Here is a 27,812-nt window from a genome sequence, read left to right on the forward strand (position 1 = left end):
CCATCTCATCATCACTACAGATACAACAATTTATTTGGCATTTTATCAAATAAAATGTCTTCAGTAAGGTTCCCAGGACCATCTAACCATTCTAATATTAGGAATTTCCTTCCTGCATTGGTGGAGTCACATCCTTTATTTTAATTTTCAAATTAGGCACTTTAATTCAGGCAAGCTAAGATGTATACCTGATCAAAAAGGGAATGATTTGTGCCATGTCTGGCAGCATTTCAGCTATTTATATGCTGATGGATTGTATTTTTATTGTAAAATAAAATTATATAGCTATCTTTTCAAAGAGGCTATTTCATTAGTGATAGTTACTTATCTTTTTAAAAGAAAGAGCAACCCTTTCTACAGGGAGGAGGGTAAATCCACATTTTACTGGCAACCTCATTCCAAACCAAACACAGGAAATATTTTTAAACAATTCCTTAAAATTATAAGTAGAGGTTTAAAATTTCCTAAGTACACTATATTGGATTTTTTAAAACCCAACATTTTTTGCTAAATTATTATATCCCTAATCTTCTCAAGGCACTGGAGAAATAATTCCAAACCTGAAACTGGCTCTGTGTAACAGAACCCTGCTCCTGTGCATAGCCCTTGACAGGTTAAGAACAAAACAGATTTTATTTAAACAAATAAATAGATGAGGTGGAGAAATGTGGAGAGGGTAACTATTTATAGCAGTAACAGCAATACGGTTTTAGCCAACAGGCCTGCCGACAGCAATTCTGGGCCCCAGGGCAAAATAGTTAATGCCCCCCCTAGAATGCCCCCCCTAGAAAGGGATGGCTAAGGTTTACGACCATGAGTGGCGAGTGAAGCTTCCCCTTGTGGAGGCTAGCTCCCTGTCCTGCCTCTTCTGCCCAAGGCCCCACCCCATGCCACTCCCACTCTGTCCCAAGCCCCGCCCTCTCCTGCACTCGGCCCACTTGCTGATGTATCCTTCCCCTCCCCCGCTCGGTCCCCCTCCTCTTTTCCATACCCCCCTCCCCCGCTTTCCCCAGCAGTAAGCGACAGCGGTGGGGCTTAGAGGGGGGAAAGGAGGAGGGATGCAGTAATCAGTGGTGGGGGAGGAGAGAAGAGACGCATATGGCGAGCAACGGCAGGGGACTGAGCGGGGAGGTGGGATGCGGCAGGGAGGCCAAATGGGGAAAGGAGGTAAAAGAGAGGAGGGGAGCCAAGTGGGGAGGGGGCGAAGGATGCGGTGGCGAGCAGGCTGAGTGGGGGAGGAGATGGGGCTGGGGCCTGGGGTTGGGCAGAGGTGGGGCCTGGAATGGAGTGGGGGTGGGCTGGGCAGGGCCTGGGGCAAAAGAGGCAGGACAGGGAGCTAGGCTCCCCGAGGGGAAGCTTCACCCACCACCCCATGGCCCAGGCCCTTTTAAAATCACTGGGTCCCTGGGCAATTGCCCCCTTCCTCCAGCACCTATCCCCCTCAGCATGCCTGGCTGTAAACATTTCCGTGTGGTATTTGCAATCCAAACATTACAGCATTGCAGGGGTGAAGGAGAAAGTGAAAATTACTGAAAACTAATGTAAAATGAGCCAGTCTATTTTCATTTTCCAAACTAAATTAAGTGCTAAAAGTACATGGAACTACACACATACTTAAAATTAAGCATGTGCTTAAATATTTTGCTGGATAGGAACCAAAGTGCTCAGCACCTTGCACGATCAAACCCTGATCAGGCATTCCAATCTAAATATCCCAACACTCTGGCTTTCCTAGATAACTATTTAGTGCAGGGCAAGCTGAGGTGTAAAACTACCTGCACAAGCCAGCTGCTCACTTAAGTGTCCTCTGCGGCCACATACTAAAAGTTTCCTAATGCACTTTGATCTATGTCTGTTTCAAACCTGGGTAAATCAAAGGTCACTAGAAAACTTTTAGTGCATGGCTGCAGGGTCCACAGTGACATGAGTGCACAGCATACTAGTGCAGGGTAGATTTACACCCCCGTTTGCCCTGAATGTAGTGTTCATATAGACAAGCCCTCAGTCTCCTTATCATACTATTTATATTTCACTGTACATCTTTTAGAATACTAAAATGTCACAAAAACTGCTTTGAAAGTGAACCAGTGCAGGCAAAAATAGTCCTATAGATTTTTCCAATTTATTTGGAAATTAGTAAATCTACAAAATGTGCAGAAATTTTCTGACACTGATATTGCATTTAGGGATCACAACACTGAACAAATAATCAAATTGTGAAAGCATGTAAAGACAAGTATCATGCAAATTCAATACCTGTCTTTGCTAGGGCCAAGAAAACAGGCATGGCAAATTGTGAACACAAAAGTCACATTTTAAAACAATTATGAAGAAATTAATTCCTAACAAAACAGCGAGAGTCCCGTGGCACCTTAAAGACTAACAAATTTATTTGGGCATAAGCTTTCGTGGACAGAAAACCACTTCGTCTTCACGCATCCGACGAAGTGGGTTTCTGCCCACTAAAGCTTATGCCCAAATAAATTTGTTAGTCTTAAAGGTGCCACAGGACTCTCGCTGTTTTGCTAAAAACAGACTAACACGGCTACCCCTCTGTAATTCCTAACTGTCACTTTTAAAACCAGCATTTAGTAACATCAGAAACGGATTCAGTTATGTGAAATCTTTGGGAATTATATTGTGAACTGAATTATCTCCTGACCATTACCGTACACTTCATATACCTGCAGAACCAACAGCCCCATTAGAACTGCAAACCTGCTTCCCCAAATCCTGCTGAAGGACATCACCTAAAACTATCTAAGTTTTACTGAGCCAAAACCTTGAGAAAGCTCATAGTCTTTACATATGCAAACCTCACCCTCCTGAAAAAAACCTGTGGCTATGATCTTGTTTTACACAACGTGAGGTTTCAGATAAGTGAGGTTGGGATCAACTGGATTGTGCCATTTACTCAGCAGCTTAATATGAAAGCATTAATGACTGAAATTACATATGATCTGGTACTGAAGCCATTGATACTCTTTTATATCGATGGATCATACAGATCACTTAAAGTTTGATCAGGGCAATCCGGTCACATCTGTAATGTGTTAGGATGATGATGTTATAGCTTTGCTGTTAACTATAAGCAATATCAGTTGAGAAATCTCATGAACTCAATGTTATTTCTGATACAAATTACTTATATACCTGATTTTTCGAATACTGATTAATACTCAACACAGAACTTTTTTATATTAGTAAAGAAACAATAACGTGGTATGTACAAATGATATTAATATTGAATGGCAGATTATGTTAATGCAAAAAGTATACTGTTCTAATTTTGAATAAAACTGGCATTTACTGTACAAAGTACTTTCATTGTCAGGGTATCCCACAGGACTTTTTGAATAAATAAGTTAGATAATGATTGTGCAAGTAAATATAGCTTACCAACAATTCACACAGCTCCTGTATGTTTGTTACTGACTGAGTAAATGATGAGACAGAAATGGGAGTTATGGAAGGGGATTTCTAATTTCTGCCTTGGTAATCTCTCAACATAGCCAGAAAAGACCTCTTATCTCTCATCTCTCCCAGAGGATGATAGTGTAGCATTTACCTATGCCTCTTGGTACTGCTATATTTGTAATGAGTGATAATGGAAATCATAGGATCATATTATCCACAGGTTTACACCACCAAAAACTCTGGCACAGGTCCACAGCATAAAACCTTTCAGCAGAGGAGGCTGCAGTGATCCAAAGTGACTGCAACCTTTCTCCTACCTGGGTGAGGGCTGTGTGATGCTAATGCAGACCAACAAGTAGGAAGCACTGACCAGTAAGACAGTATAGCTTGTGTGTGACAGTATAGAGTGTGCTGATTAGAATCCTCTTGAGTGTCTCCAATTTGGCAGAGCTACTATGGAGTCCTAGCAGGAATTACAGGTTGCCCAAACCCCAGATGAAATCATAAGGGAAGTAGCAGAACTATCTGCCTTTCTTGAGTGAATCACCCCTGGAATGTAAACGGCTTCTATGGCACAGGGAACTGTAAATCAAACCTCCCTGCACTGGCATTAGTGGAAGTTTGAAGGCCTGTGTTATGCAAGGAGTCAGACTAGATGATCACAGGATCCCTTTTGGCCTTGGAATCTATTAATGTATGAATCTTGCCTCTAGGAAAGGTCTTGAACCCAATGATCTTAAACTTGACTCAGAAGGAAGAACAATACTGTCTGAGATATATAGAGGAACCATTATGAATACACATAATAATATAAAAATAAATGCATTTTTAAAGTTAATAGAGTAGGTCTGGATGTTGTCCAAAGAAAGCAAGTATGCAAATATATTTAATATTATGAAATAATGTGTTTCTCTATACTAATTTATAATTCCTCTCCCAATGGATCACTTGGCTGTGGCAGCTAAGATTGTTGGCAACAGAATGTGAGTTGGGAAAAATAATTATTTCCTTCAAAGGTTATTTTGTACTTTGCACTCATTTATGTAGGTCACAGCTTCCTAAGGAGGGGTCACAGCAATCTCTGAAAAATATATCTTTTAAGGTTTGAGAGGAGTACTGTGACACAGAAATCCACTGTAGATTTGTTGAAACTGGCCCTGAATCTTTATAGTAATTAAACACAGGAGGACAAATTCAAGGGGCCATATATCAGGGATGAATTTAAACATGAATTTTTGTAATGAATTATGTTATCTTTAAATACTGTAGTGTTGTGGCTATTTTGTAGTGTACAGCCAAGAATATTTATCCTGCACAAATAATTCACAGAGCCACTAAGGAAAATCAATCCTGAATAATCCAATATAGACTATATTGCCTATTAAAGTAATTACTATTTTTCACTCCCTCAGATTGGTTCTGAGTCTTAATGTTAAAGTTAATATGTTATTTATAAGACTGGAAAGGGAAAACAAATACTGCTTGCAACAGTGCTATATGCCCACAAAAGATGTGTGCTGGGCAAAGCTATGTCACATCATTATTAAAAATAAGCAACAAACAGATCAAAAAGAAAAATATTCAGACAAAATTCTAAACTTACATTTTGTGCTTCCTTTAGATTAACCCTTAATTTTGGTCGAAAAAATCCTTTGGGCTTTCTTCTTGATTCATACACTGCTCTCTTGAAGACCATTACTGCCATCTGACTCAAAGAGAAGCATGTGAGTAAAAACTGTGTTATGCATCTGCTTGTTCAGCTGTAAGTATTGTAATTATTTATAAATTGTGAAATGTTCATACCTTTACCGTGGCCTCTCTAAAAACTTTTTTTGTTTCTGAATTTTGTGGTGAAGAACTCATGCTTTCCAGTTGCTTTAGTTCATCAATTTTACACAGACCACGGCGAGCAAATACCTATACAGCAAAAAATTGGATAAAGAATTGATTTATCATATTATTGTTCTATGCTCCACTTGGAACAAGAGGGAGAGTATGATAGCCACACCACCTCCTCGTCCTTGTGTTCAGAGAACAGTAAAGACTGAAATCATAGCTAGCTTCTGCACAAGAGATGCAAGGGGAGAGAAAATCCTTGCTCTCTCCCTTTTTGTGCAACTGCTTTGGGGCTGGCCACAGTCTAGCTCTGAACACTTAGAATGTTTATGTATATATTACAAATGTATTACAGTTCTTTCATTTGAATTGATTAGTCCAACTTATACAGAGAAACATACTGTGGCAGCCTAACTACATTTCTGAATGCAGACAGAAAGCAAATATAATAATACAATTGAATACTTAAATAAATATTCAGTTTGCAATTTGGTTACAAATAAAATTATAAGAGTGATACATAAGTCTACCTCTCCATGGATGCTGGCCTGGCAGTCATAATAACAATAACAAACTGCAGTGTAAAGGGTGGTTCTCCATGTCAAATAGTGTACAGCTAAAAGTGGGACTGATGATTCCATACATATACTGGCCCACAATAGGTATTCCAGCACCTGTGATGGGGAAAACCAAATACAAACTAAACATTATAAAGAACTGTATTAACATTATATACTTGAAACAGTTGTGTTATATAAAAGGGCTGAGAAAATTATTAGGCATTGACATGCATTTCCTACTTCTAAAAGATATGCATAAAAACATGGACTTAAAAATAATGGAACAAATGAGACAAGAAATCACAAAAAGAGTTAATATTTCATTTATTTTACTTTTGAATCGTTATTCTAAATAAGCTTTCGTTGTTTATAAATTTTCCCATCTAGACCTGTGTTCATCTTCATCTCCAGACCTGAGGAACTCTATGTAGCTCAAAAGCTTGTCTCTTTCATCAACAGAAGTTAATCCAATAAAAGATAATTATGTTACCCACCTTGTCTATCTTCATCTTCACCTGACATTTTATGGCCTGAGATATCAAACAATCCCAGTTTACTACAAAACTGTTTTCTCATTTATGGTTTGATCCAGTTCCCATCCAGGTCAATTAAAAAACTCCTATTCACTTGAAAGATGCAAGATCAAGACCTTTAGGCACAGATTTTGCAATGTGTTGGGCACACTCTACTAGCATCCTCTTCACAGAACCCACTCTTCACAACAAAGACCTCTCGACATAATTAGCCCTACTAAAATCCAGGTCTAGCTTGATTTATACAGAATCGCAACACTTCACCCTACTGAGCAGCATTTTCCTCTCTTACTATCTTTGGGCCTGATGCTCTACGAGGTGCTGATCACCCTCACTTCCAAATGAAGTCAACTTACAAACTCAGGCCTTCTGTAAATTACCAAACAGAAAATATCTGTCCTGAGTGTAGCTGTCAGTGTTTCCTCCAGAAAACAGAAGCACATTACATGTATAATATGAGCTATACTGGCATAGAGAACAAAAATACAAAGTCATTTCCAGTTTCAATACTAAGATGTCCAAATGGAAAATTTCCTTTGATACTCTCCAATCACTGACAGAGATGGACTTGCTCTTTATGAAAGACTGAAATAACCATCTGCCAACAAAAAAAATATTGGATCCAGGATTGTCCAGTGTCTATTTATTTCAGGTGGACAAAAAATTGAAATCCAATTCAAATCTAGATGACACTTTTTTTTTTTTTTTTCTAAACGTAAAAGTCCAGGCATACCAACTGAAATATTCATACGACTAAGAAACTTTTACAAATAAAGAGACCCAACCACTGGGTGTCACTACAGCTCTACCAAAAACCAGCAAAAGGATGATTCTATTCAAATAAACAAATAGCCCACTATGGCTCAGCTTGCTGATTTATATCCTATTTTAAATAATGGAACTTTAACTACATATAATAAATTATCCTAACCTCAGTTAACAACAATTTGCCATTAAAAGTAGTTGGATACTATTTACTTTAATTAAGCATTTATAGTGATGACAGAGTTACAGTGTAGTATTTAGCACATGTGGGTACAAACATCTGTCTAAAGAATTCTATTTTATTTAAATTTACAAGTGAGTAGTATTAAATGATGGATTTTAAAATAGATTTTTGTCAATATGACGTCAAAAGGCCACATTCTCAGCTGATGTAAATCAATGTTGCTGACTTCAATGGAGCAACAATGATCTACCACAGCTGAAGATCTGGTCCAAAACATGCAGTCGGAATGACACTCAATCAGAGTTATTTAATTAAGGACTTGAAAAGGACTAATATCGACCCTCTGCCTTCCTCACAAAGCCAGTGTAGGAATCTTGTGCCACCCTTTTCTGATAATTGACTGCTTTGGAATTAGTTCCATGTATCGAGATACAGTAGAACCTCAAAGTTACGAACACCTTAGGAACAGAGGTAGTTCATAACTCTGAAGTGTTCATAACTCTGAACAAAATTTTAAGGTTGTTCTTTCAAAAGTTTACAACTGAATATTTACTTAATATAGCTTTGAAACTTTATTATGCAGAAGAAAAAATGCTGCTTTTAACCATCTTAATTTAAATGAAACAAGCACAGAAAGTTTCCTTACTTTGTCCAATCTTTTTTTAAACTTCCCCTTTATTCTTTTAGTAGTTTATGTTTAACACAGTACTACACTGTATTTGGTTTTTGTTTTTCTCTTTGCTGCTGCGTTGCGCGATTGTGTACTTCTTTTTTCCAAAGGAGGTGCATGGTTGACCGGTCAGGTCATAACTCTGAGGTTCTATTGTATGAGGAGCCATGGATTGGGGTGATAAATAATTAAAAATAGCGCAGTTAAAGTGTGCTTCGTTTTTAACCAAATAGTTTATTAAACTAAAAATGAACTAATTACAACTTCAAGGGGCTTGGGTGGCTTTTACTCCAATAGAGGGACACCCCACAGCAGCCTGACTAATCCCAAAGACCAGCAGCCTGGCATGGTGGAGATGTATGTTTACAGTTGAATGCCACAGAGGTACATGAAAGCTTGTGGGTCTCATGTGCTCCTGCACTTCTACACCAACCACTCTGGATCCCAAACGCTTTCTTCCCACTCTCCAGGATGGCCGGCATTATTATTGCCAGGGACAAAAATAGGTCAGACAAGATTTACTCAATGTGACAAAATTTTCTTCAAAATGTGACAAATGCATTTTCTTTTCAGTAAAATTCTGTTTGCTATGAAGCTAAAAGTGTTCTTAATATCAGTACAATATACTAGACATATTAAATATAAAAATATCTTCATTTATCTTGCCATACCTTAGCAGACTGACCTATGCTCATCAAATGTCTGCATATGGTGTATATATAAATTGTACCTAGAAGAATAAAAATAAATTAAAATCCATACAAATACGGATATGAGTCCAACATTTCTACTTCAAATCTGTAACGCTAATTAACCAAATGTGTTCTTAGTATTTGGATTGTTAATAAGTCCCTTATTTCAAGATGAAAAACAACTGAAAAGATAGTTTAAAAATAAAAACTTTTAAAATAATTTTATTTAAATAAGAGAAGTTGAAGCCATTCAAATTCTTGTGTAACGTTAACATCCGTTGTAAAATAAGTACAGAAACAGCCTCATCAAAAATTATATATTTCAGAAGTCTTAAATGTCCACTAGAAATATTTAATATCACAGGTCAAATCAAGCGACGTGAACATTGGAGGTAGAATTTTCAAAAGCACCTAAGTGACTTAGGAAAATTTATGGGACTTGTGTTCTTCAGTCACTAAAGTACTTTTGAAAATCCTACCCTCAAAGTATAACTTGGCTTGTCTATTAAAGTTTTGAGTACTCAAAAAGCTAAACAAGCAATAAAATACTCTAGGGAATATATTCTGTGTAGAAAAGGACACCTATAGTACAAAGAGGCAGCATAACGCTAATCAGCACAACTAGAAGGGGATTATATCAACAAGCCACAACAGAGCATCCATTAATAGGATATTGGTATGTATAGAGTGACCATATTTCCCAAAAGGAAAATGGGACACCGCACGGGGCTAGCCTGAGCTGCTCGCCTGAGTCCCACCCCACCCCTCGCATGGGGCTAGTGTTGCTGCTCACCCAAGCACTGCCTCCTCACACCCCCACGCAGGGCTGGCATTGCTCGCTCAAGCCCTGGCCCCCTGGGACACATAAGGCTGGGACTTGCGCTGCTGCTCGCCTGAGCCCTACCTTCCCCCTCAAGTGGGGTTGGTATCGCCACTCGCCCTCCTCTCCCCCCCACACGTTCCTCCTCACCCCACAACAGGGCTTAAAAATGGGACTGTCTCGGCCAAAATGGGAGGTGTGGTCACCCTAGGTACATGCCTTGGATGTGTAGTGAGGCACAAACCTCCTGTTGCTGAGGGAGCTACAGAAAGATGCTCTATCCAGAAGAAGGGGGAGGGTCTTGGAAGGAGAAATGCCAGACTTCAGGTCCTAGCCTAATCTGTTTTCAGCCAGCTGGAAGGAGCTAATGTTGGCCAAAATGATGCTCATGACAGGGACCTGGCCCAGAAAACAGGCAATGGGATCCAAGAATGGAAAATTAGTATATTTTAATTTAATTATATTTCTTTGGCAGTCAAGGAAGAGCTGAAAGGTAGAGGTGGGACCAAGAGTGGTCCTAGCAGATGAGATTGTTTGGAATCTCCAGCCCCACTACAGCTCTAACTAGGAAAGAAGATACCAGCACTTCCTCACTGCCAATTCAGAAGCACCTTTTCTCTCATATGCAATTTTATATTACAACAATTTACACTAGTAACATCAAATAATAATCCATGATTTTGGGTGGGAGAAAAAAACTGAATGACTTTTTAAGAATTCTTGATTCATCTCTTTTTATATACCCAAGTTTGTTCATCTGATCTAAATTAAATCAAGTATGAACAACACACTTAAATGGATTACTATATTAATCAGATACAGATGGAATCAAATTTTTAATCTAAAATGGTTTCCATTTTTAAAAGGAACTTGTATCATTAAATCCAATGCTAGAGAATCTTATAAAAAACAAATGTACACACAAACTTTTTGTTTCAAACAGTCATATAAATTTATTTCTAACGCTTCAGAAATGTAATCCTCTTATACAAAAAAATCCCCATCGGTAAGTATGTTTTATAGCTAAAGAAATTTATAGTTTGCTCATATATCAGCATTTAATAAAAATGCTTTCATTACAGTATGTCAGAATTCATTATATGAGCATACACAAAACACTACTCAACGATAGTCTATGAATAAGTTATTTCTTATACAGATGTCCAACACAAAAATGTAATACCATGTAAAAATATGAAAAGTGGAAGTCATCATGAATTTCAAAATATCATTATTTAATTATTGAAAAAATACTCATGATTAAAAGGTAACTAGAATTTCACTGGCAGTCTTTTTGTTGTCATTACAAAACAAGTATGAAATTTTCTTCCCAAGGCACACTTTGCCAAGAAATTATAAATGAAATATGTAACATACCATTATAGATAAGCCAACACAAATTCTCCTGAGGTAGAGCCACCTGCATAATGAGTCGTAAGAAGGACAAGATATTGAAACACATCTGCAGAGATTCTTGATTCTGGAGATTTCTATCACTGCTGCACACCATCTGATAAATGCAAATAGTTCTTCCTTGCAAAGCATGGAACTAAAGTGTATGGGAGCAGAAGTAAAGTAAGAAATACTTTCTTTTAAAAAATACATATATTTATCAGTTTTTACGTTAGTAAAGCAAAACAAAATACTACACATGAGAAAGTAAAGCATCTCATATCAAAGTTATAATGTGACAGTTACAGGCACAGTGACTTAGAGAACAGAAAAGGTGCTATTAAGCTGTGCAGATGGTTTCCATCAGATCCACACGCAGAGAATAAATTTAATGCACAGTTCTCCTGCATGACAGAGTGGTAGAAAGGGAGGATATATAAGGCACTGGATTGGGACTCAGAACAAAGTTAAATCAGTGCCTAAGTGCCAACTCTGTATACATCAATATTATATGGAGTAAGCATTCTAATTTAGGCACCCTCCATTTTGAAATTAGGTCCTGTGACATTTCCAAGGTCCACAAAGATGGACAGAAACTCAGCTCAAGTTGCAAGTTAAGTAAAGGAAACCATTTCTGGAACTTTATATTTATTTTAAAATTATCTTGTAAAAGCAAAATAAAACAAACTAATGAAATCTGCGACCATATTCCCTTCTTGATGCTGAACAGTCTTTAACCACCAAAACAAATAATGGCTCTCATATTTCCAGAGCTAACTGTCCTGGTTTCTAAACACGTCGCCTCATTCTCTCTCTTCCTTGAAAAAAAAAAATCTAAGGCCCTTTTTAAGACTCAAACCCTAACTAAGGTCAGCTGTACCTGACCACCACAAGAGCAGTCAGGAAATCCTTGGTTTTCCCAGTTATATTAGCTCAGGAAGAAATCCAAATACCCACATCAGTGTCTGGTGCAGCACGAACTCCCAGTAGAGCACTGCTGGGACAGAATGCATTATATTTGCAATGTCTCCCTCTCCCCTTGCCCTGCCCTACTCATACCAAAGGACCTATCACAAACTCTCAGTCTCTTGTAAAGATAACACAAAGGGATGTCTATATCCTCCCTGAGGTCATTTGGCTTTCCTCCAAATTTTCATCATTTACAGATTAAACCAATAATCATATATATCTATTTATCATTGTCTATTTAATACCCAGAAAATAATACATTAATAGTAATGTGATGCTGCTTTGTTATCAAGCAGTTTACATGTAGCATTTTTACACAGAAATACTGCCTAAATTACAATACAAAGTTCTAATTGACACAAAAATTGCCTCATTCAATCAGCAACCAGTCATCAACTTTGGACCATATCCTCCTGTCTTTGACAGTAGTTCATACCAGCTGTTTTGGAAGAGAAATCCTGTCATGGAATAACTTGCCCACAGGAAAATTGTCTACCTAACATCACTTAGTTAGAGATTGGATTATGCCAAAGCATGAGAGGTTACTTCCCTTCCAAAACTTTTAAGAAATCATTAATTTTATGACTCTGGATGTTCTCGACATTCATATAATTGTGAAATCCATTTTTTAATCCTCCAAGTGTTTAACCTCAATGACATTTTGTCACAATGAGCTCTATAGGCATGTGTGTTATTTCATGTTCTGGATATATGAACTATTAAAGAGTAACAGGAATTAGTAAAGCTACCTCTTGTTAGTGGAACAGTGTGATGTACATTTGTTGAAGCTTAATAAAGGCCTCTTATTTTTAAATCAATAACATTTTTGTTAAAACTTTTCTTGTTTATGCCTACCGTAAGTGCAGCGCTTTTATCACGGAAGCCATTTGGAAAAAACATGGATTTAAACTGATTCACATCTGCTATAACCTCATCAAAGTTTACAGAACTGAACTGCTGAAGATACCGTCCATAGCACTGTAAAAGTGCCAATTTATATTCCTGGAATGTGATGAAGAATATGTTATTCATAGATTTTGCATTTTATATTTCTATATATTTATAAAATGTGTATTATACTTTATTACACTTATTTTACAAACGTCAATGTAGAACAATAGTTGGAGGTGAAGCAGACTCACTCAGGACTATGCTAAAAAGTCAGGGAAACATTTTGTAATGTAGTTTATAATAATAAAGTCACCCACAAAAAGAATTAGAATCTTTGAAGTAATCAAAAATGCGTCAGGGATTTTTTATTCAGAAACATGACAAATACCAGACAATGGATTTAAAATATTATGTTCTCATGACAACACTCATGGTCTTCCTGGAACGTTCTACAGCTTGTGAGGGGTAATCATAATGATATTACTGAGAAAAGCACTTCAGAATAAAAAGCTTTATAAATTATACTCAAGGACTGTTATTTCATCTCCCATTGTAGTGCCACCTCTACAATGAGCAAATGGCTTCAGGGTTCACACCAAAAATCACACAGTGCTGTAAAGCAAGAAGTGATGGAAACTAATGAATACAATTGAAACTGCGGAAGGAATTTAGATACCTGAAATGGCCAAAACATCTAATTTAATAATTTGACTCTTGTGAAAAATGCCATAGGGTCTTCAATAATTATAAGCAGGCAGGACCTCAGGCTTTATGTCTCATCCATAAGACATCCCTTCAGTAGAACAGTGGTCCCTTCTAAGACTATGCTGGGAAGGTGGCTCAGTACTGACTCAGAGGGTGAATCACTGAATCACCAACACCACTTCCTGTAGCAACAATTCCTTAGAGATCTCCCTTCCAACTGGACTTGTGGGATCTGGCAGACTGTAGGCCAGGAAAATTCAAACATGATAAAATACAGATATATTTCATGTTTTCTCTCCTCCTTCCCCCACAGATCATTTATAAAGTACAACTTGCAGTCAGTCCCATGACATCTTAAATAGCTTTTTATTTTCTTCAGTCAGCACAGAGATTGCTTCAAATTAAATACTAAAATAATGTATTTCCTTTCCAAATGTATTTTAAATAGACTACTTTTACTATGTGTTTTCCCAAATTCTGACAGCTTTGCATAAGAAAAGAAAACCAAAACTTTTCAAATTAAGTTTGTCAGGAGTCTAAATGGGCAGTACTTGTACTATATAGTAAACAAGTAGAAAATGGAGTTGAGGCTTCATCAGGGAGTGGGCTTGCTATTCATGCTGTGAAAGCATCATGAGATAAACATCCTGCCTGATGACCAATAGCATTTTTTGGAAGATGCATATGTAATCATCATTTTTATAAGTAGTAATCAAAGGCAACACATTGTTATAGTTGGTATTCACCAAGATTAATATTTAAAGTTTATTACATATTAATGGCTATTATTTGTATCACAGTAGCACCAAGGAGTCCAAATCATGGACCAGGATCCCACTGAGCTAGGTGCTGTACAGACACGTAGCAAAAAGATTCTCTCTACCCCAAAGACCTTTCAATCTAACTATAAAACAAGAGACAACAGGTAGATATGCACAGACAGAGGGAGCAGAAGGAAACAATGAGACCATACTGGTCAGCATTATGAGCAGTGATCTCACACCAGCTATCTGACTGTTGATAAGAATGCTACATAATTTCTGAATAGATAGCATCTGGAAACTAGGTGTGTTCTAACAGATTAAAGTTTATTGATTGGTGGGAGCATAGTGGATGACAATGGAAAGGAGTCTAGAGCAGGTACTTGTGGGGAAAAGGATAGCATGAGAGTTTAAAGTGGATAAGGTAGGGGAAGGCATTGGTGCTTATCTAGGATATGGAATTGGCAGCAACTAGGAAGGAAGGCAAAGGATGAAAAGAAGGTATTTGTGGGATGGATGACAGGGGACGGATCACTTGATAATTGCCCTGTTCTGTTCATTCCCTCTGATATATCTGGCAGTGGCCACTGTCAGAAGACAGGATGCTGGGCTAGATGGACCATTGGTCTGACTCAGCGTGGCCATTCTTATGTTCTTATGATGAAGGGTTGCATCTTTGGGCACCAAAAATTTCAAGAAACTAGTCTACATGTTTCAAAGTGACCAAAGTGGCCAGCCAGAGGAGAATCATGACAAAGTTTAAGTACTTAAAGCCATCTGTAAAATAGAAGATCCTATCTTTGTTCAGGAAGTCAGAGTTAGGAGGTGGTCACTGGCAGCACTGTGAGTCACCAGGGCTGCTGCTGAAAATGGGACATTAGATAATGACGATTGCACGAGGCGCAGCAAATCCCTAAGTATTAAGGCGCTGGCAAAATTACAAGGTTTGAGGATTGTAGAATATTCTCAAGCTCTTTCTCCTAGATATTCCCCCTGATGAGATAGAATGGCAAGCCCAATGCACTCGGTGCCCGGATAGTACGTCAAGACAAAGTGATATCTGGAGAAGAAAATAGACTATTGGATTTGACATTGGTTCAGGGTTTTTGCGGCCTGCAGGTATTCCAAATTTTTATGATCTGTAAATTGTTGGACCAGAGGCAATTTCAAAGGCAACTTTTATGGCAAATAGCTCTTTATCGCAGATCTCATAACTCTGCTCTGCGAGTGGAGTTTTTTGGTAGTAGTATGCACATAGATGGAGTAGATTCCGGGGTCCAATGTGTGGTGTTAGTACTGCTCTGACTGCCACATCTGATGCATCCACCTCAACTATAAAGGGTCTTGCAGTTCCTACAAAGTGTTCCTACAAATGTCATTAACAAAATGCTGTAAAGCAGCCAGGGTTCTAGAAAGACATCACAAGATGCTCAAAATGGCCATATTGTGTATGGAATGCCATCTTCCATTCATGACCTTTGGAAATCCAAACCAAATTATAACTGCCAGAAAGGTCAGGCCTGGTGAACACTCTCATGGAGTGCAATCTCTCAAATACCTTGCTGATCATGGACAAGGGGTATCTGTTCCTAATGGTGACTCTATACAAGGTACGATAATTGAGGCAAATATGTAGCAAGGTCTCTCTCTTCCTGACAAATAGGATTGGAGCACCAGCTCAAGAGGCTGAAGGATGGATTAAATTTTTAGTGAGATTTTCTTGGAGATATTCCAAAACAGCCTTGACCTCTGGTTCCAAAAGGATGTAAATCAGCCAAACAGAATCTTGGGTCCTTGTTGGATATCAGTGGAACAATTGTAAGGCCGATGAGGAAGTAGAGTGTCCGCATTCCTGTGGTCATGGCCAGACCCACCACAATATAGACACAGAGCAATTTCATGGCAACACTCTTTTTTTTAACCAGTAAGACATGTTCAAATTATGTCAACCTGCAAGGTTGGCACCCTGGCATGGGAGAAGAGAATAGAGGACCCTGTTATGAGAGGGAAAATCAGGGGAACCTCATATAGCAGGAGGGGGAAATGAGGAAATAGAGCCCCAGCATGTGGGGGACAGTGGGAAAGATGGCCTACAGAGCCTCTGGCATGTGTGTGGGGAGCAGGAGAGGTTGAAAAATATCAATGGTTTAAAAAAAAAATTAAAAATCAGATTTTTTTAAATTTAAATTCAACATAGGTTCACTTTTAAAAATTAAACCTATTTAAAATTCTAAACCTAAGTTAAAGTCTAAACTTATAGTCTATTAATTTAAATTAAATGAAAAAATACTCAGCAGAACATGTTTGTTGCCAAGTTTTAAAGAAAGTTGCATCAGGTAAGTGTTTTGAGTCACTGGCTAAGGATATGGAACAAGTGTTTACTAAAGTGCTAAACCAGCTTTTGCCAGTAGTTGCCTCTTTTGAAAGTGCTGAGAAAATATTTTCTTCATTTCAGTTTATTCAACTAGTTCAGTTCAAAGTTATTAAACCAATTAGGCACTGAAAATTCAGAAAAGCTTGTTTAAAAACTACATGTGAGAAGATATGCTCCTAGTTCTAAAATCGTGAAGGACATAGTGACCAGACGCAATCAGTTAAATTCACTAACTACAGATAATACTTCCTTTGTTTAATAAAACAATTAGTTCTTAAACAAAATATGTTTTCATAAACATTTTCTTCTGTATGCAGAACATGTAAAGTAGTTTTATTTAATTTTTAAAAGGCTGTTTTTGTGCATTTTAAATTGAATTTCCATCTAAACAGAGCTGTACACAAACTGCAAGTAAAATACTTAATCATCATCCAGTAATTAAGAAATACATAATTCGGTTTCTAATTTAGTGAAAATGTAAATATTAAGAATCTGAATAAACTATGTTAAGCTATATAATTATTTAAATAAATATGTGTAGACATAGTGTATCCTCCTGGTTAGCCAAAAAAAAGCACAAAATTTAATGCGAAGGTTAAATTAGTTGTAAGTCAATATATTTCAATGTTATCAATCAATTAAAATCAACCTTCTTTTAGGAAAATAACTAAAGTATAAATGCAAAACATGATTAAAATTGATTATTTAAATCAAGGCTTGCTGCTTGCTAATTTAAATCATGGTTAAAATCAGTGATTTAAATTGCTTTGATTTAAATCAGTCAATCCTGGAGGGGGATAATGAAGGTTCACACAGAATCCCTACCATAGGGGAAGAATGGGGGACCCTGCTATGTGAGGAGAGGGCAATGGGGGGAATGGGAGAAAAGGAATAAGTGGGAGGGAGAAATGGGGGAACACAGAATCCCTGGAGGTGAGGAACCTGGCATAGCCCCTGACATGGGAAGAAGGGCAGAATGGGGGACATACTTCCATGGGGATAAGAGAGGAATGAAGGGGAATGTGAAAACAGGGGTGCACACAGAGTTGTTGGAATGGGTGGGAGAATGGGTGACCCTGGTATGGGAGGAGTGGGGAATAGGGGGCACACAGAATCCCTGTCAGTGGGAGATTGAGGGAAGTTGCAGGGAGTCCCTGAAATAGAAGGGATGGCAAGTAGGGAGTTTGTGGGAGGGATTGGAAGGATGCAAGAAGGCAAGGTATGTGCAAGAAGCTCAGCCTGAACAAGCTAGAAAGTGTGCAACCCCCTAGTCCTAAATAAATTCAGTTGCAATTAATTGCCTCCCAGCCAGTAGTACATCTTTGAACTGTCTCTGAATCTTAGCTGGAAATTATCCCTCAAAATCCCAGACAATAAACAGAGTTGGCATGGCCTCCCCTTAAGGACACCACTGGGAAAGGATGTGATAAGCTTTGAGGTCCAGTTCAGCAGGCATCAAAAGACATGTACTCACCATCACATTATGAATTTGTATTGCAGTAGTGCCCAGAGACTGCAGCTACACTGTGCTAGCATTATATACATATAATGAAAAGATGGGCCCTGCCTCAAAAAGTTTATAGGCTTAAACATAAGACGAGAGACAACAGATGAACACAAGAAACAAATGGGGGAGCACAATGCAACATTGAGACAATTACGATGAGTGTAAAAAGCAGTGGCCACAAAACGCCAGCTGCCATTGGAGTTATTTTTATTAATTTATCTCACATTCAAAACAGCTTCCAGGAAAGTATAATTACAAGTTCAACCAACATAGAAACGCACAACAAATCACAAATAGACTGGGGAGTTGAGTCTTTTCTATTTAATATGACTTACTTGGATCTGAATAAGGAGGTCACCAACTTTCAGAAGTTTTTCATCGTAATACCAATTTGGCAGCCGAGGCTTATACTTGATCCAAATATTAAACAAAGTGTTTGCTCTAAACAAACAGCGAGACAAAAGTTACACATTAAAAGCTGGCAACAGACCTGTCATATCAAGTAAATGAATAATAAAAATTCCAGTTATGTTAGCCATTAAAGAGCTCTTTCTTCCAAAAGTACCTGAAACAATATGAACACTATGAATTTAAAAACCAAGTGATTATTAATATTGATCTGAGCAAACAAGTCAACCATCAAGTTTCAAGCTTTTATCAGAATGGATTTACATTAGGCTGAATTACCTCCTACATAAGTACTTACTGAAATGTTCTAATATATGAATTCCTTTGAAGTATTCTGACAGGGTCATAAGAGGTGTAAAATGTGTCCCACTTTTTAGCTAGTATGAAAAATGCTGAAAATCATTGCATGGTGAGAGATGTTCAGTCTTAAGAAACTGGTATTTTAAGTAAACTCAGTGGATTATAATGTGGGAAAATCATTGGATTAGAACCAATGAATGAAAAGGACAGAAAAGAAAAATGTCAAAAGTAATAAAACATGTCAGGTAGCCATAAACTAAGGAATTACTAGATCCTGAAATAATAACAGTCACTTTTCATACTATGCTATGTATCACAGGAATAAGAAGAGAGCTGACTAGACAGCATTTTGCATGATATGGATCAAGCATGAAATGTACAAAAATATTACAATAGTTGGAATGCTTAAGGACATATGGATTAGGGGTGAGAGAGAAAAAACAAATGATAAACTGTCTACCTAAAGAAGTATTCTAAGGGTACATCTACACTATAATTAAATATCCACAGCCAGGAGTATGGCAGGAATTTAAACTTACATGTTTTAAAGGGGCACCTTAAACACACACAAATGAAAGGGTCATGTGACTCCCCCGCCCCCCAGATTTCTCCAGACACTCTGGCAGAGATGCCCAGCAGTGAGGATACAGCAGCTCCCCCTGGTAGAGGTACTTTCTGTGTCCCTGCAGCCTGGGAAGGGAGGAAGCAGCAGGGCAGCTGGTTACCAGCTGAGCAAATTTTCCTGCCACCCCTACAGTTGTTGCTTCTACTTCCCTGCTGCTGGAGTCCCAGCGCTGCTGCCTGCTTTGCATATCACCAGCTGAGGTGAGTTAGGGGGTGGAGGCAGAGGCAAAGGCAGAGGCAATGCATGGGACTCCAACAGCAGGCTGCAGCTCAAAGGCTGGGGGGGGGGAGGAGAGGTGGAGGATCTCAACTGGCAGCCAGCTTCCTCCCTCTCTGGGCTGCAGAGACAAATGGAGATTTTGGGGAGGGGGCCTGTGCCCCTGCTTACCCCCCCTTGTGTACACCCCTGCCTGCAACTGACCCGTTTCATCTGAATGGAACTCAGGATACAAAGTGATTTAACTGTGGTGTAGACATTCAGGAGCCTGAGCCTGAATGTCTAGGCTGGAATTAAACAGCTCCCTAGCCAAAGAGCCTGAGTCTGCAGACATGGGCCAACTGCAGGTTGCAGTGTAGACATACCTTCAGGCAATATCAGATATCACTAGTGCCAGAAATGTTACCTTCTGGTAGGCCAGGTTACTTCTCTCTTATGTTTCAGTCACAGACCAGGCCACACTGATCTATACTGTTATCACCAAGGATGACTTAATGTAACAAACTCCATTTCTGCTTGATCCAACAGGCCTCCAGTAAAGTGTAATGATCCTCAAGTTCAGTCTGCCTGCTAAGTGGAATGGACTGACTACTTCATGCCACTATTCAGACTTCTATACTGGCTGTAATATGAATAAAGGAGTCCTTGCTTTTAAAACTCTAAATGGGTATGACCTACTTGTCTCAGACCATCTCTCCCTTTATACTTCATTGAGAAAGCCACATTCAAATGGGGATATGATAGCTGATGGAAAGCAGGTTCATACTCACAGGGGCAAGGGGTTCTCAGAGGAAGACTCTGTTGAAGAATTCAGTTACAAATCTTCACAATGCCAAACATCTGGTTTTGCAGGTAATCCCCTGACAAATTACCTGCAGAGCAGTCTCAACAATGTATTCCTGGAGAAACCATAACAGTCCAACTACTCTTAAGTAGCAATTTATAAGTATGGAAGAAGAGATGAGAAAGAGGAGCCACACTTTGACAATATCCTTTTGACACTCCTGGATCTTGTGCTCCCTAATATGAGAGAAATGGAAGTCCCCAAGTTCCAAGAACCTTTCAAGGGCAGCAGTAGTGAGTTGTGGTGCAAGCTACCTGCTCTATTGGTCAAATTACATTCAGGACCCATATAGACACCTTTGTAACCTTCCAGTCAGTCCCTGATTTTAGCAGGAAATGAAGGCTCCCCATAACAGAAATTGGCCAATCACATGAAAAAGAAATAATTTGCTCAAATAGAAAAATACAAATATCAAAGTGGAAAGGTATAAATCACCTTCAATTTCCAAGGGGAAAACGGTGACCTCAGTGTAGTGTAGGTCCTCAGCCTGCTATTAGACCTCACATTAGAATCCAGAAGTTTTTAATAAAATAGGTCTAAGGTTTTAGAATTTAACTATCACCATCAAAGACTGCCTGCAGCTAATGCCAAACCAAGTCCATAACTTTATACCCTGGTTTTCCAACTTCCTGACACTTGTAATGAAGAAGCTTACTTTCTTCTGCAGTGTAAATATATTTGACATTAGAAGAGTATTCATGCCTTCCTAAATTCAAATATCAGCCACTGTCACTCTGAACATCAATCTACCCCACACAAATAGCTGGACCAACAATGGAGTCTGGAATAAGTACAAATGCTTCAAGAAGCACTGACCCGGGCCAGGCTGAGATCCTCACTACAAGAGAAACTGGGGTATCTGTGCCTGTAAGGTCTGAGGCCTTGTTTTTTTGGCTGAGCTTAGTCCTTGTTCTTGAGCTAAGCAGTAGCAGCCATATTAGGAGAGGCAGCAGTCATAAGCTAAGTAGCATGCAGTCACATCTTCACTTTCCTGAGGTTACTGCAAAGCAATGTAATATCAGGCTATTAAAAAGGTGCTACTGTCCTAATAGTACCTACCACCACCAGATAAAGAAACAGATCTTAAGATGCTTAAAGAAAACTTTGTTTGATAGCATTCTGTCTGGAAAGGAATCGCTTATCAACCGTTGCGATTGTAAAATCTACACCTCTTATTGTCTTTATGGTACCCAATTCTCTATCGTTTATCTGAAAGATTTCTGTCTGGTTCTTTGATTGTTTCTGTCTGTTGCATAACTAAGGGTGTACTATTTAAATCAATTAAGGTGGTGGGATAGGATTGGTTAAAGCACTGTTTCATAATGGGCTAGGATTGGTGTTTTGTAGTACTTTAGTTTAAACTGATTGGTTAAGATATAGCTAAGCAGGACCCAAGTTTTACCTATATAAACTGAGGTCCAAAAGGAAGTTTTTTAGAACCTAACTCCAGGACACAGCCCAAGAATCAGAGATGCCAGATCTCAACACCTTGCCAACCATACTGTGCAGAAACTGGAGTCCCCAGATGATCTAATTCTGACTGGCCACCAGGAGAAGTTTATCTACCTTATTGGGAGTGGTGAGCATTGCATGCTTAGTGTGTGTATTCTGTTTTGATAATTGTTGATTAATAGAGAATAAGGATATTACTGTGTAAGGTTCCTTCATTGGTAAAAGATCCTGCAAACCCACAGAGAATTACACCCAGAGCCTTAGGAATTGGGAAAGGGTGGGTACTTCAATCAACCAGATTACACCTGGAGCCCTATGGACTGGGAATGGGTGACCCTGAGCCCTAGAGTGTGAATTGGTGCCTTTCCCCTGGAGACATAGGGACTGGGAAAGGGTAGGGTGCTTTAACTGGGTTATGCCTTGAGCCCTATGGATAGGGGTAAAGATGGGGCACTCTAATGTGCGGGTAACATGCCAGGGCTGGTGCATCAAACATAAAAAGTGGTCCAACTGTGTTGAGAGTTCCAAAAATGCCTGATGCAAGGCAAGAGGGAAGCAATACAACAGCTTTCTAGGCAACCTCAGAGATGAATATCTGTGATCTGGTGAGGTACTTGAATATACATTGCCACTCAGAATTCCTGCCTCATTCTCCCTATGCTGAGCATGAAGGGAAGGAGGATGCTGGAACTCTTCATGCATTGCTGCCTGGAGCTGGAGGTTTGGCAGTGGCATTAGGATACTGGAGTTTTGGCAGTGAGTGTTCTCTCCCTGCGCAATTCTTGCTGACATTTCTTATTTGGAGGCGATGAAACTGTCAGATGAACTGCTTGGTACTACTTACTTCAAGGATGAAGACTCAGAGTGCATCAGTTCCTAGCTTCAAGGTGGCCAGTGCAGAATAATTGGGATGTGAAGCTGCCTGCTGGGCCTTGAAGTGAGTTTAGTCTGTGCTGAAGTAGTCAGCACCTGCAGAATCCCAGTTCCTAGCAGATAGAGCTGACTTAGGTTTTCACTTAAAGGATTTCTCCTTCAAAGTATTCTGAAGTACAGGACTCACTGGAATTGCAGGAGAATACCTCTACAAAGGTTTGGAAGCATTCCTCACATCACTGAATACTTGGGATGACATTTGCAGACAGATCAGATTCAATACACTCAAATCCCAAACAAAGGAAACAATAAAGGTATTCATTACACACACTTTTCTGCTGCAACACAGTGTTTGAAGTTGCTGAGTGGTCTTCCCTCCTCTGAGGAGTCTAGATGGAGACTGACACTTTAAAAAAGAGAGAATGAATCTGCGGGCCAACAAATGAAGGCTTAAAAATATCAAAGCACCAAAATGAAAGGTGATGAAGCTCGACAAACAGAGACACCAAAGGTATAACATGATCCAATGGCTGGAAGTTGAAGCTAGACAAAGTCAGACTGGAAATAAGGCATAATTTTTTAACAGAGTAATTAACCACTGGAACAATTTACTAAGGGTCATGGTGGATTCTCCATTACAAACAATTTTTAAAATCAAGATTGGATATATTTCTATAAAATGTGCTCTAGGGATTATTTTAGGAAAGTTCTAGGGCCTGCTACAGGAGATCACACTAGATGACCATAATGGTCCCTTCTGGCCTTGGAATCTATGAAACTTATGCAGGGAAAAAGTTCAGAACACCAAGTGAATGTGCCAAAGTACCTAGAAGCTGAAATAAAAGCTTGGACATAGACCTGAACATCCACAGGGCCCCGGAAACTAGTACATCTTGATGGTGCACCTGGGCCTAAAAGCGATCCTGAATGAAAGAATCATGGAAAAACAAAATGTATAAATTAACATTTAAAACAAACCTTAACTAAGTGGAAGTTGGGAAGGCCTACAACAGAAAAGAACACCCAAAGCAGATCACCGCTGGGTTGCAAAGCCAGATGGAAAGGTTCAGCTGCTCTGGGGAGCATTGTTGCATTAGTCAGGTAGCTGAAACAGTCCGAACAGTTAGAGTTGGGTGACAGGAAGTTGTCTCATGATGCAACCCACATTGTCCACAGAGATGAAAAATGGGATGTTCCACCTGCCCCACCCTAGAGAGCTGAGAATCAGGAAGAAGAATTCTGCTCAAGTGGTATCTTTTTCAGAACTAGCTGTTTCCCTTGAAGAAAATAAGTGTATATAATAGAGCCTAGATATTATAGTGATGGTTACCATACAAATAGACCACACAAATGCACACAATATGAATCGGATTTTTTCCTGGCCACTGCTACTTAGTGCTAATAAAAATTTAGAGCTTGTGCATGCATATGTGTATGGATGCGCACGCATACACAAAGGTTTACGAGTACATGTGAACAAATGCATAGCTATATGATATGTTTACATCCATGTGCATAAAAGTGTGTGTAAATAGACATGGACAAATGCACAGGTACACAAATGTCCAAATTCAGTCACACTAGCACCTTGCAACCCGAACCTGACAGGACCTGACTAGAAGCAGAGGGTTCAGGTGTGAGAACAACCCAATGCCCTTGGGCTTGGATCATGTCACCTCTGATTACCTCCTTTTGCCAGTTAGGCCAGCGTGGCAGCGGCTGCGTACCCCACTCCTGTCAGCCACCGCCATCTTGTTGTGCTCTGTGTGGACTGCAGAGTGAGTGTTCCAACAAGTTGCAGCACCTTGCATTCCTCAGCGCACACAGCGCAGTGAGGCAATAACAGCAGGCAGGAGTGGGACACACCGCTACCACCACACTGTTTCCAGGAGCAGGGGGCAGCCAGAGAGAGATAGTAGGCAGGGGACAAGGGGAGCAGAAAGGCCCCACCAGACAACCCCCAAAGATGAGGCACCAGCACTCATGCAGTTTCAGGAAAATGTGTCAGGTTTGGATCAGGTCAGTTATAAAAACAATTCAGCTTTTAAAATTAGGCCCAAGTAGACCTTTAATTCATACCCACACTCAGTTGCATACAATGGTGGATTGTCATAGGCAGGGCAGGATGACCTCATTTTCAAAATAAAAAGAAAAGGAAGCTCCCAGATTGCCAAGATACATGTGATGTTAGGTGGGAATCCAGCACGGCAGAAATGGTGTAAAATTGGAGGTGATGAGAAAATCTCAGTAGGTGGTTGAGGAACAGGAAGACTCTCTCTGGAGAGCTACAAAGAGTAGATAAAGGAACCTGCAAGGACTAGCAGTAACTGGATGGGAATTGATAGAGTGGCAGGAGAACCCAGCAGAGAGGGATAATGGCTGGAGGGGACTGCCAGCAGATGTAATAGGGGGCAGCAGGAAGGGACAGTGGCTGAATGGGGACTGCAGGAGGGAGATGAGGGGCTGAATGAGGATTACAGTGGGAGAGATGAGGAGCAGTGGCTGGAAGGGGACTGCAGTCGGTAGAAGATATGGGGGATTAAGAGCCTAATGGAGGTTGTGAGGGAAAGGGGGCGGGTCCAGATAGGAGTTGCAGCAGGAGGAAAGTTGTGGAGGGGTGGGATCAGGTCCAGATTGCGCGGGGGGGTCAAGATCCAGATGGCTGTTATAGAGGTATGGGGGCAAGGTGTGGTTGGAGGTTACAGGGGATAGTGGGGGGCAGGGTCCAGGTGGGGGCTGTAAGGGGAGTTTGTGGAGTGAGGCTGCAGGGGAAGGTTGAGCAGGCAAGAGCTGGATGGGGTGCGGAGGCTGCAGGAAGCGGCGGGGGAAGATTCCGGCTGGGGATTGCGGCGGGTGGGGGGGAGAAGGCAGGGTCCAGCTGGAGGTCATGGGGAGCTGCAAGGGCCGCGGGGCGGGGCGGGGCGGTGTGTCGCGGGCAGCGCCCCCAGTGGCCGGGACTGGCACCCACGGCAAGCGGCGCCCCCCGGGAGCACCTTACCGACCCGGCTCTGCCCATACCCGCGTCTGTGCAGCTCCTGCCGCCGCGGCTCGGCCGCCCCTGCGCTCCGCAGGTGGCGCACGAAGCCCAGGAAGTCCCGCAGCTCGGACTCGAAGCTGTCGATCACCGGGTTCCCCGGTTCCAGGGCCCCGAAGAAAGTAGCCGGCGGGGGTTGCAGGAGCCCCGGGCGCGGAGGCGGCGGCGGGGACCCGGCTTCCGCCATCATCCCGCTGCCTGCCCTGTACACAGGGGGCGGTTGCTTGGCAACCGCGGAGGCGGCGAAGGCTCCTGCCCTGGCAGCTGCTGTTGGTGCCCATCGCCCTGGTTCCGTCACACGGTGCTTCCCGCAGACGGGATGACTGGCTCGGCCAGGGTGACCTGAGCCAGGCCCACTCAGCCACCTGGGGCTGACTTCAGGGGTCCTCCAGCAAGGCAGCCAGTGGGGAGCTGAACAGTCGGACAGCAGGAGGTGGCAAAACCTCCCCTGCCCTTGGTGGTTTGTCCCGATGGTTAATCACCCTCAGGGTTACACTATTGTGCCTAATTTCTCATTTGCATTTGTCTGGCTTCTGCTCCCAGCCTTGATTTTGGCTGTGTCTTGCTCCATTCGCTTAAAGGCCACTTGAGTGCACTGCTCTTTCTCTCCGTGAAGGTGCTTTGTACATAGAGCTGGTCAGAGAAACTTTGAGGGAAACTGTATTCTGGTGAAATCTAAACACCAAACAAAGTCAGGTCGGTTTTGCTAAAATTTCATTGTGGAGAGAACCAGAAAAAAAAGTTCCAGCAACTTAAAATGGCTTGTTTGGACACTTCTGGAATAGAGGGGGGGAGGCATAGTTTTCAAATTACTTAGTTACTAAACTTGTTAAAATTTTGCATCTTATTATAATACTATAGACAATAAAGATAGTCAAAACTGAAACAAGTATTTAGATTTTGTTGAAACAAAACATTTTTATCAATTAGAAACAATTTTCCTTCACTGAGAATTCTGAAATTTTTGGGTTTCACTCCTAGTCATAACAAAGCCAAATTTCAAAATCCTTTTGTGAAACAAAACTTCTATCTTCTTCCTAATTCTACTTAACTGCTGTAATCAAGTCATCTGCCAATCTTCTGTGTGATAAACTAAATGGATTGAGTTCTTTAAGGGCTGATCTACACTACAGAGGTTTGTCAACAAAAGTTTGAATAAAACCACCTCAACAGAGATGTAGGGCTTATGTCCGTGTAGTTAGGACAAGGCAGTGTCAGTGCAGACACTAAGTTCCTTACATTAGGGCTTGGCTGTCATTCCTGTCAATTTCAGGGCTCTGTTGGAATCCTGAAATTGACAAGAAAGCAGGGGAGCTATATCCTAGCTTCGGCCCTGCCCCCCTTCCCTGGAGAGCTGAGTGGCTGGACCCCCCCCCTTCCAGCAGCGAGCAGGGCAAGAAGCCTTGGGCAGCTTCCCCTAGTTCCTGGCAGGGAATGGGAAGAGGAGAAGCCCAGGCGGCTTCTCCACCCTCTCTCTGCCAGGAGCCAGGGCAGCCTTGTCAATTTTGGGACAAAAGCCCAGAGCAGCTGCATCCCACTCCCCTGGGGCGAGAAGCCCTGGCAGCTTCCCCTGGCTCCCCAGGGGGAACAGGAAGGGGAGAAGCCCTGGACAGCTTCCCCCAGCTCCTGGGGAGGGGTGGGAGGAGGGCAGCTCGCCAGGAGATCAGGAGACTGTAGAGCAGCTGGGTTCCTGGCAGGGAGCTGCCTGCAGAGCTGAGAGACCGGTCTCTCCGCTATCCACACTGCCCCTCTTAGGTCAGTGGAAGCATTAAGTAATTAATGAGGTGGCTGTAAGTCGACCTAATATATATCTTCTTACCTTTGTAGTGTAAACAAGGCCTAAGTCTCTCACTGTAAGGCATTTTTTCCAGCCCTCAATTCCTTTTTCTGGCTCTTTTCTGTACCCTTTCCAGTTTTGCAACATCCTTTTTAAAATGTGGACACCAGAATTGGATGCTGTATTCACCAATACCATATACAGAAG

The 27,812-nt window shown here is 40.7% G+C and overlaps 1 protein-coding gene across 1 annotated transcript in view; it reads right to left on the bottom strand.

Annotated features, from left to right (window-relative positions):
* CFAP54 (cilia and flagella associated protein 54) overlaps positions 1–26,066 on the bottom strand; it is a 173,878-nt gene extending 147,812 nt beyond the window's left edge. Inside the window, 8 exon segments of the mRNA XM_067559769.1 lie at positions 5,021–5,122; positions 5,221–5,334; positions 5,784–5,927; positions 8,637–8,695; positions 10,855–11,026; positions 12,694–12,840; positions 18,412–18,517; positions 25,813–26,066. Of these exon segments, the coding sequence (XP_067415870.1) occupies positions 5,021–5,122; positions 5,221–5,334; positions 5,784–5,927; positions 8,637–8,695; positions 10,855–11,026; positions 12,694–12,840; positions 18,412–18,517; positions 25,813–26,018 (1,050 nt within the window). The 5' untranslated portion in view covers positions 26,019–26,066.
* Positions 26,067–27,812: the final 1,746 nt, after the last annotated feature.

The sequence above is a fragment of the Emydura macquarii genome, unplaced genomic scaffold, assembly GCF_026122565.2.
Source record: "Emydura macquarii macquarii isolate MOO-44397 ecotype Brisbane River unplaced genomic scaffold, CSIRO-AGI_Emac_v2 contig_2205, whole genome shotgun sequence".
NCBI lineage: Eukaryota > Metazoa > Chordata > Testudines > Chelidae > Emydura > Emydura macquarii.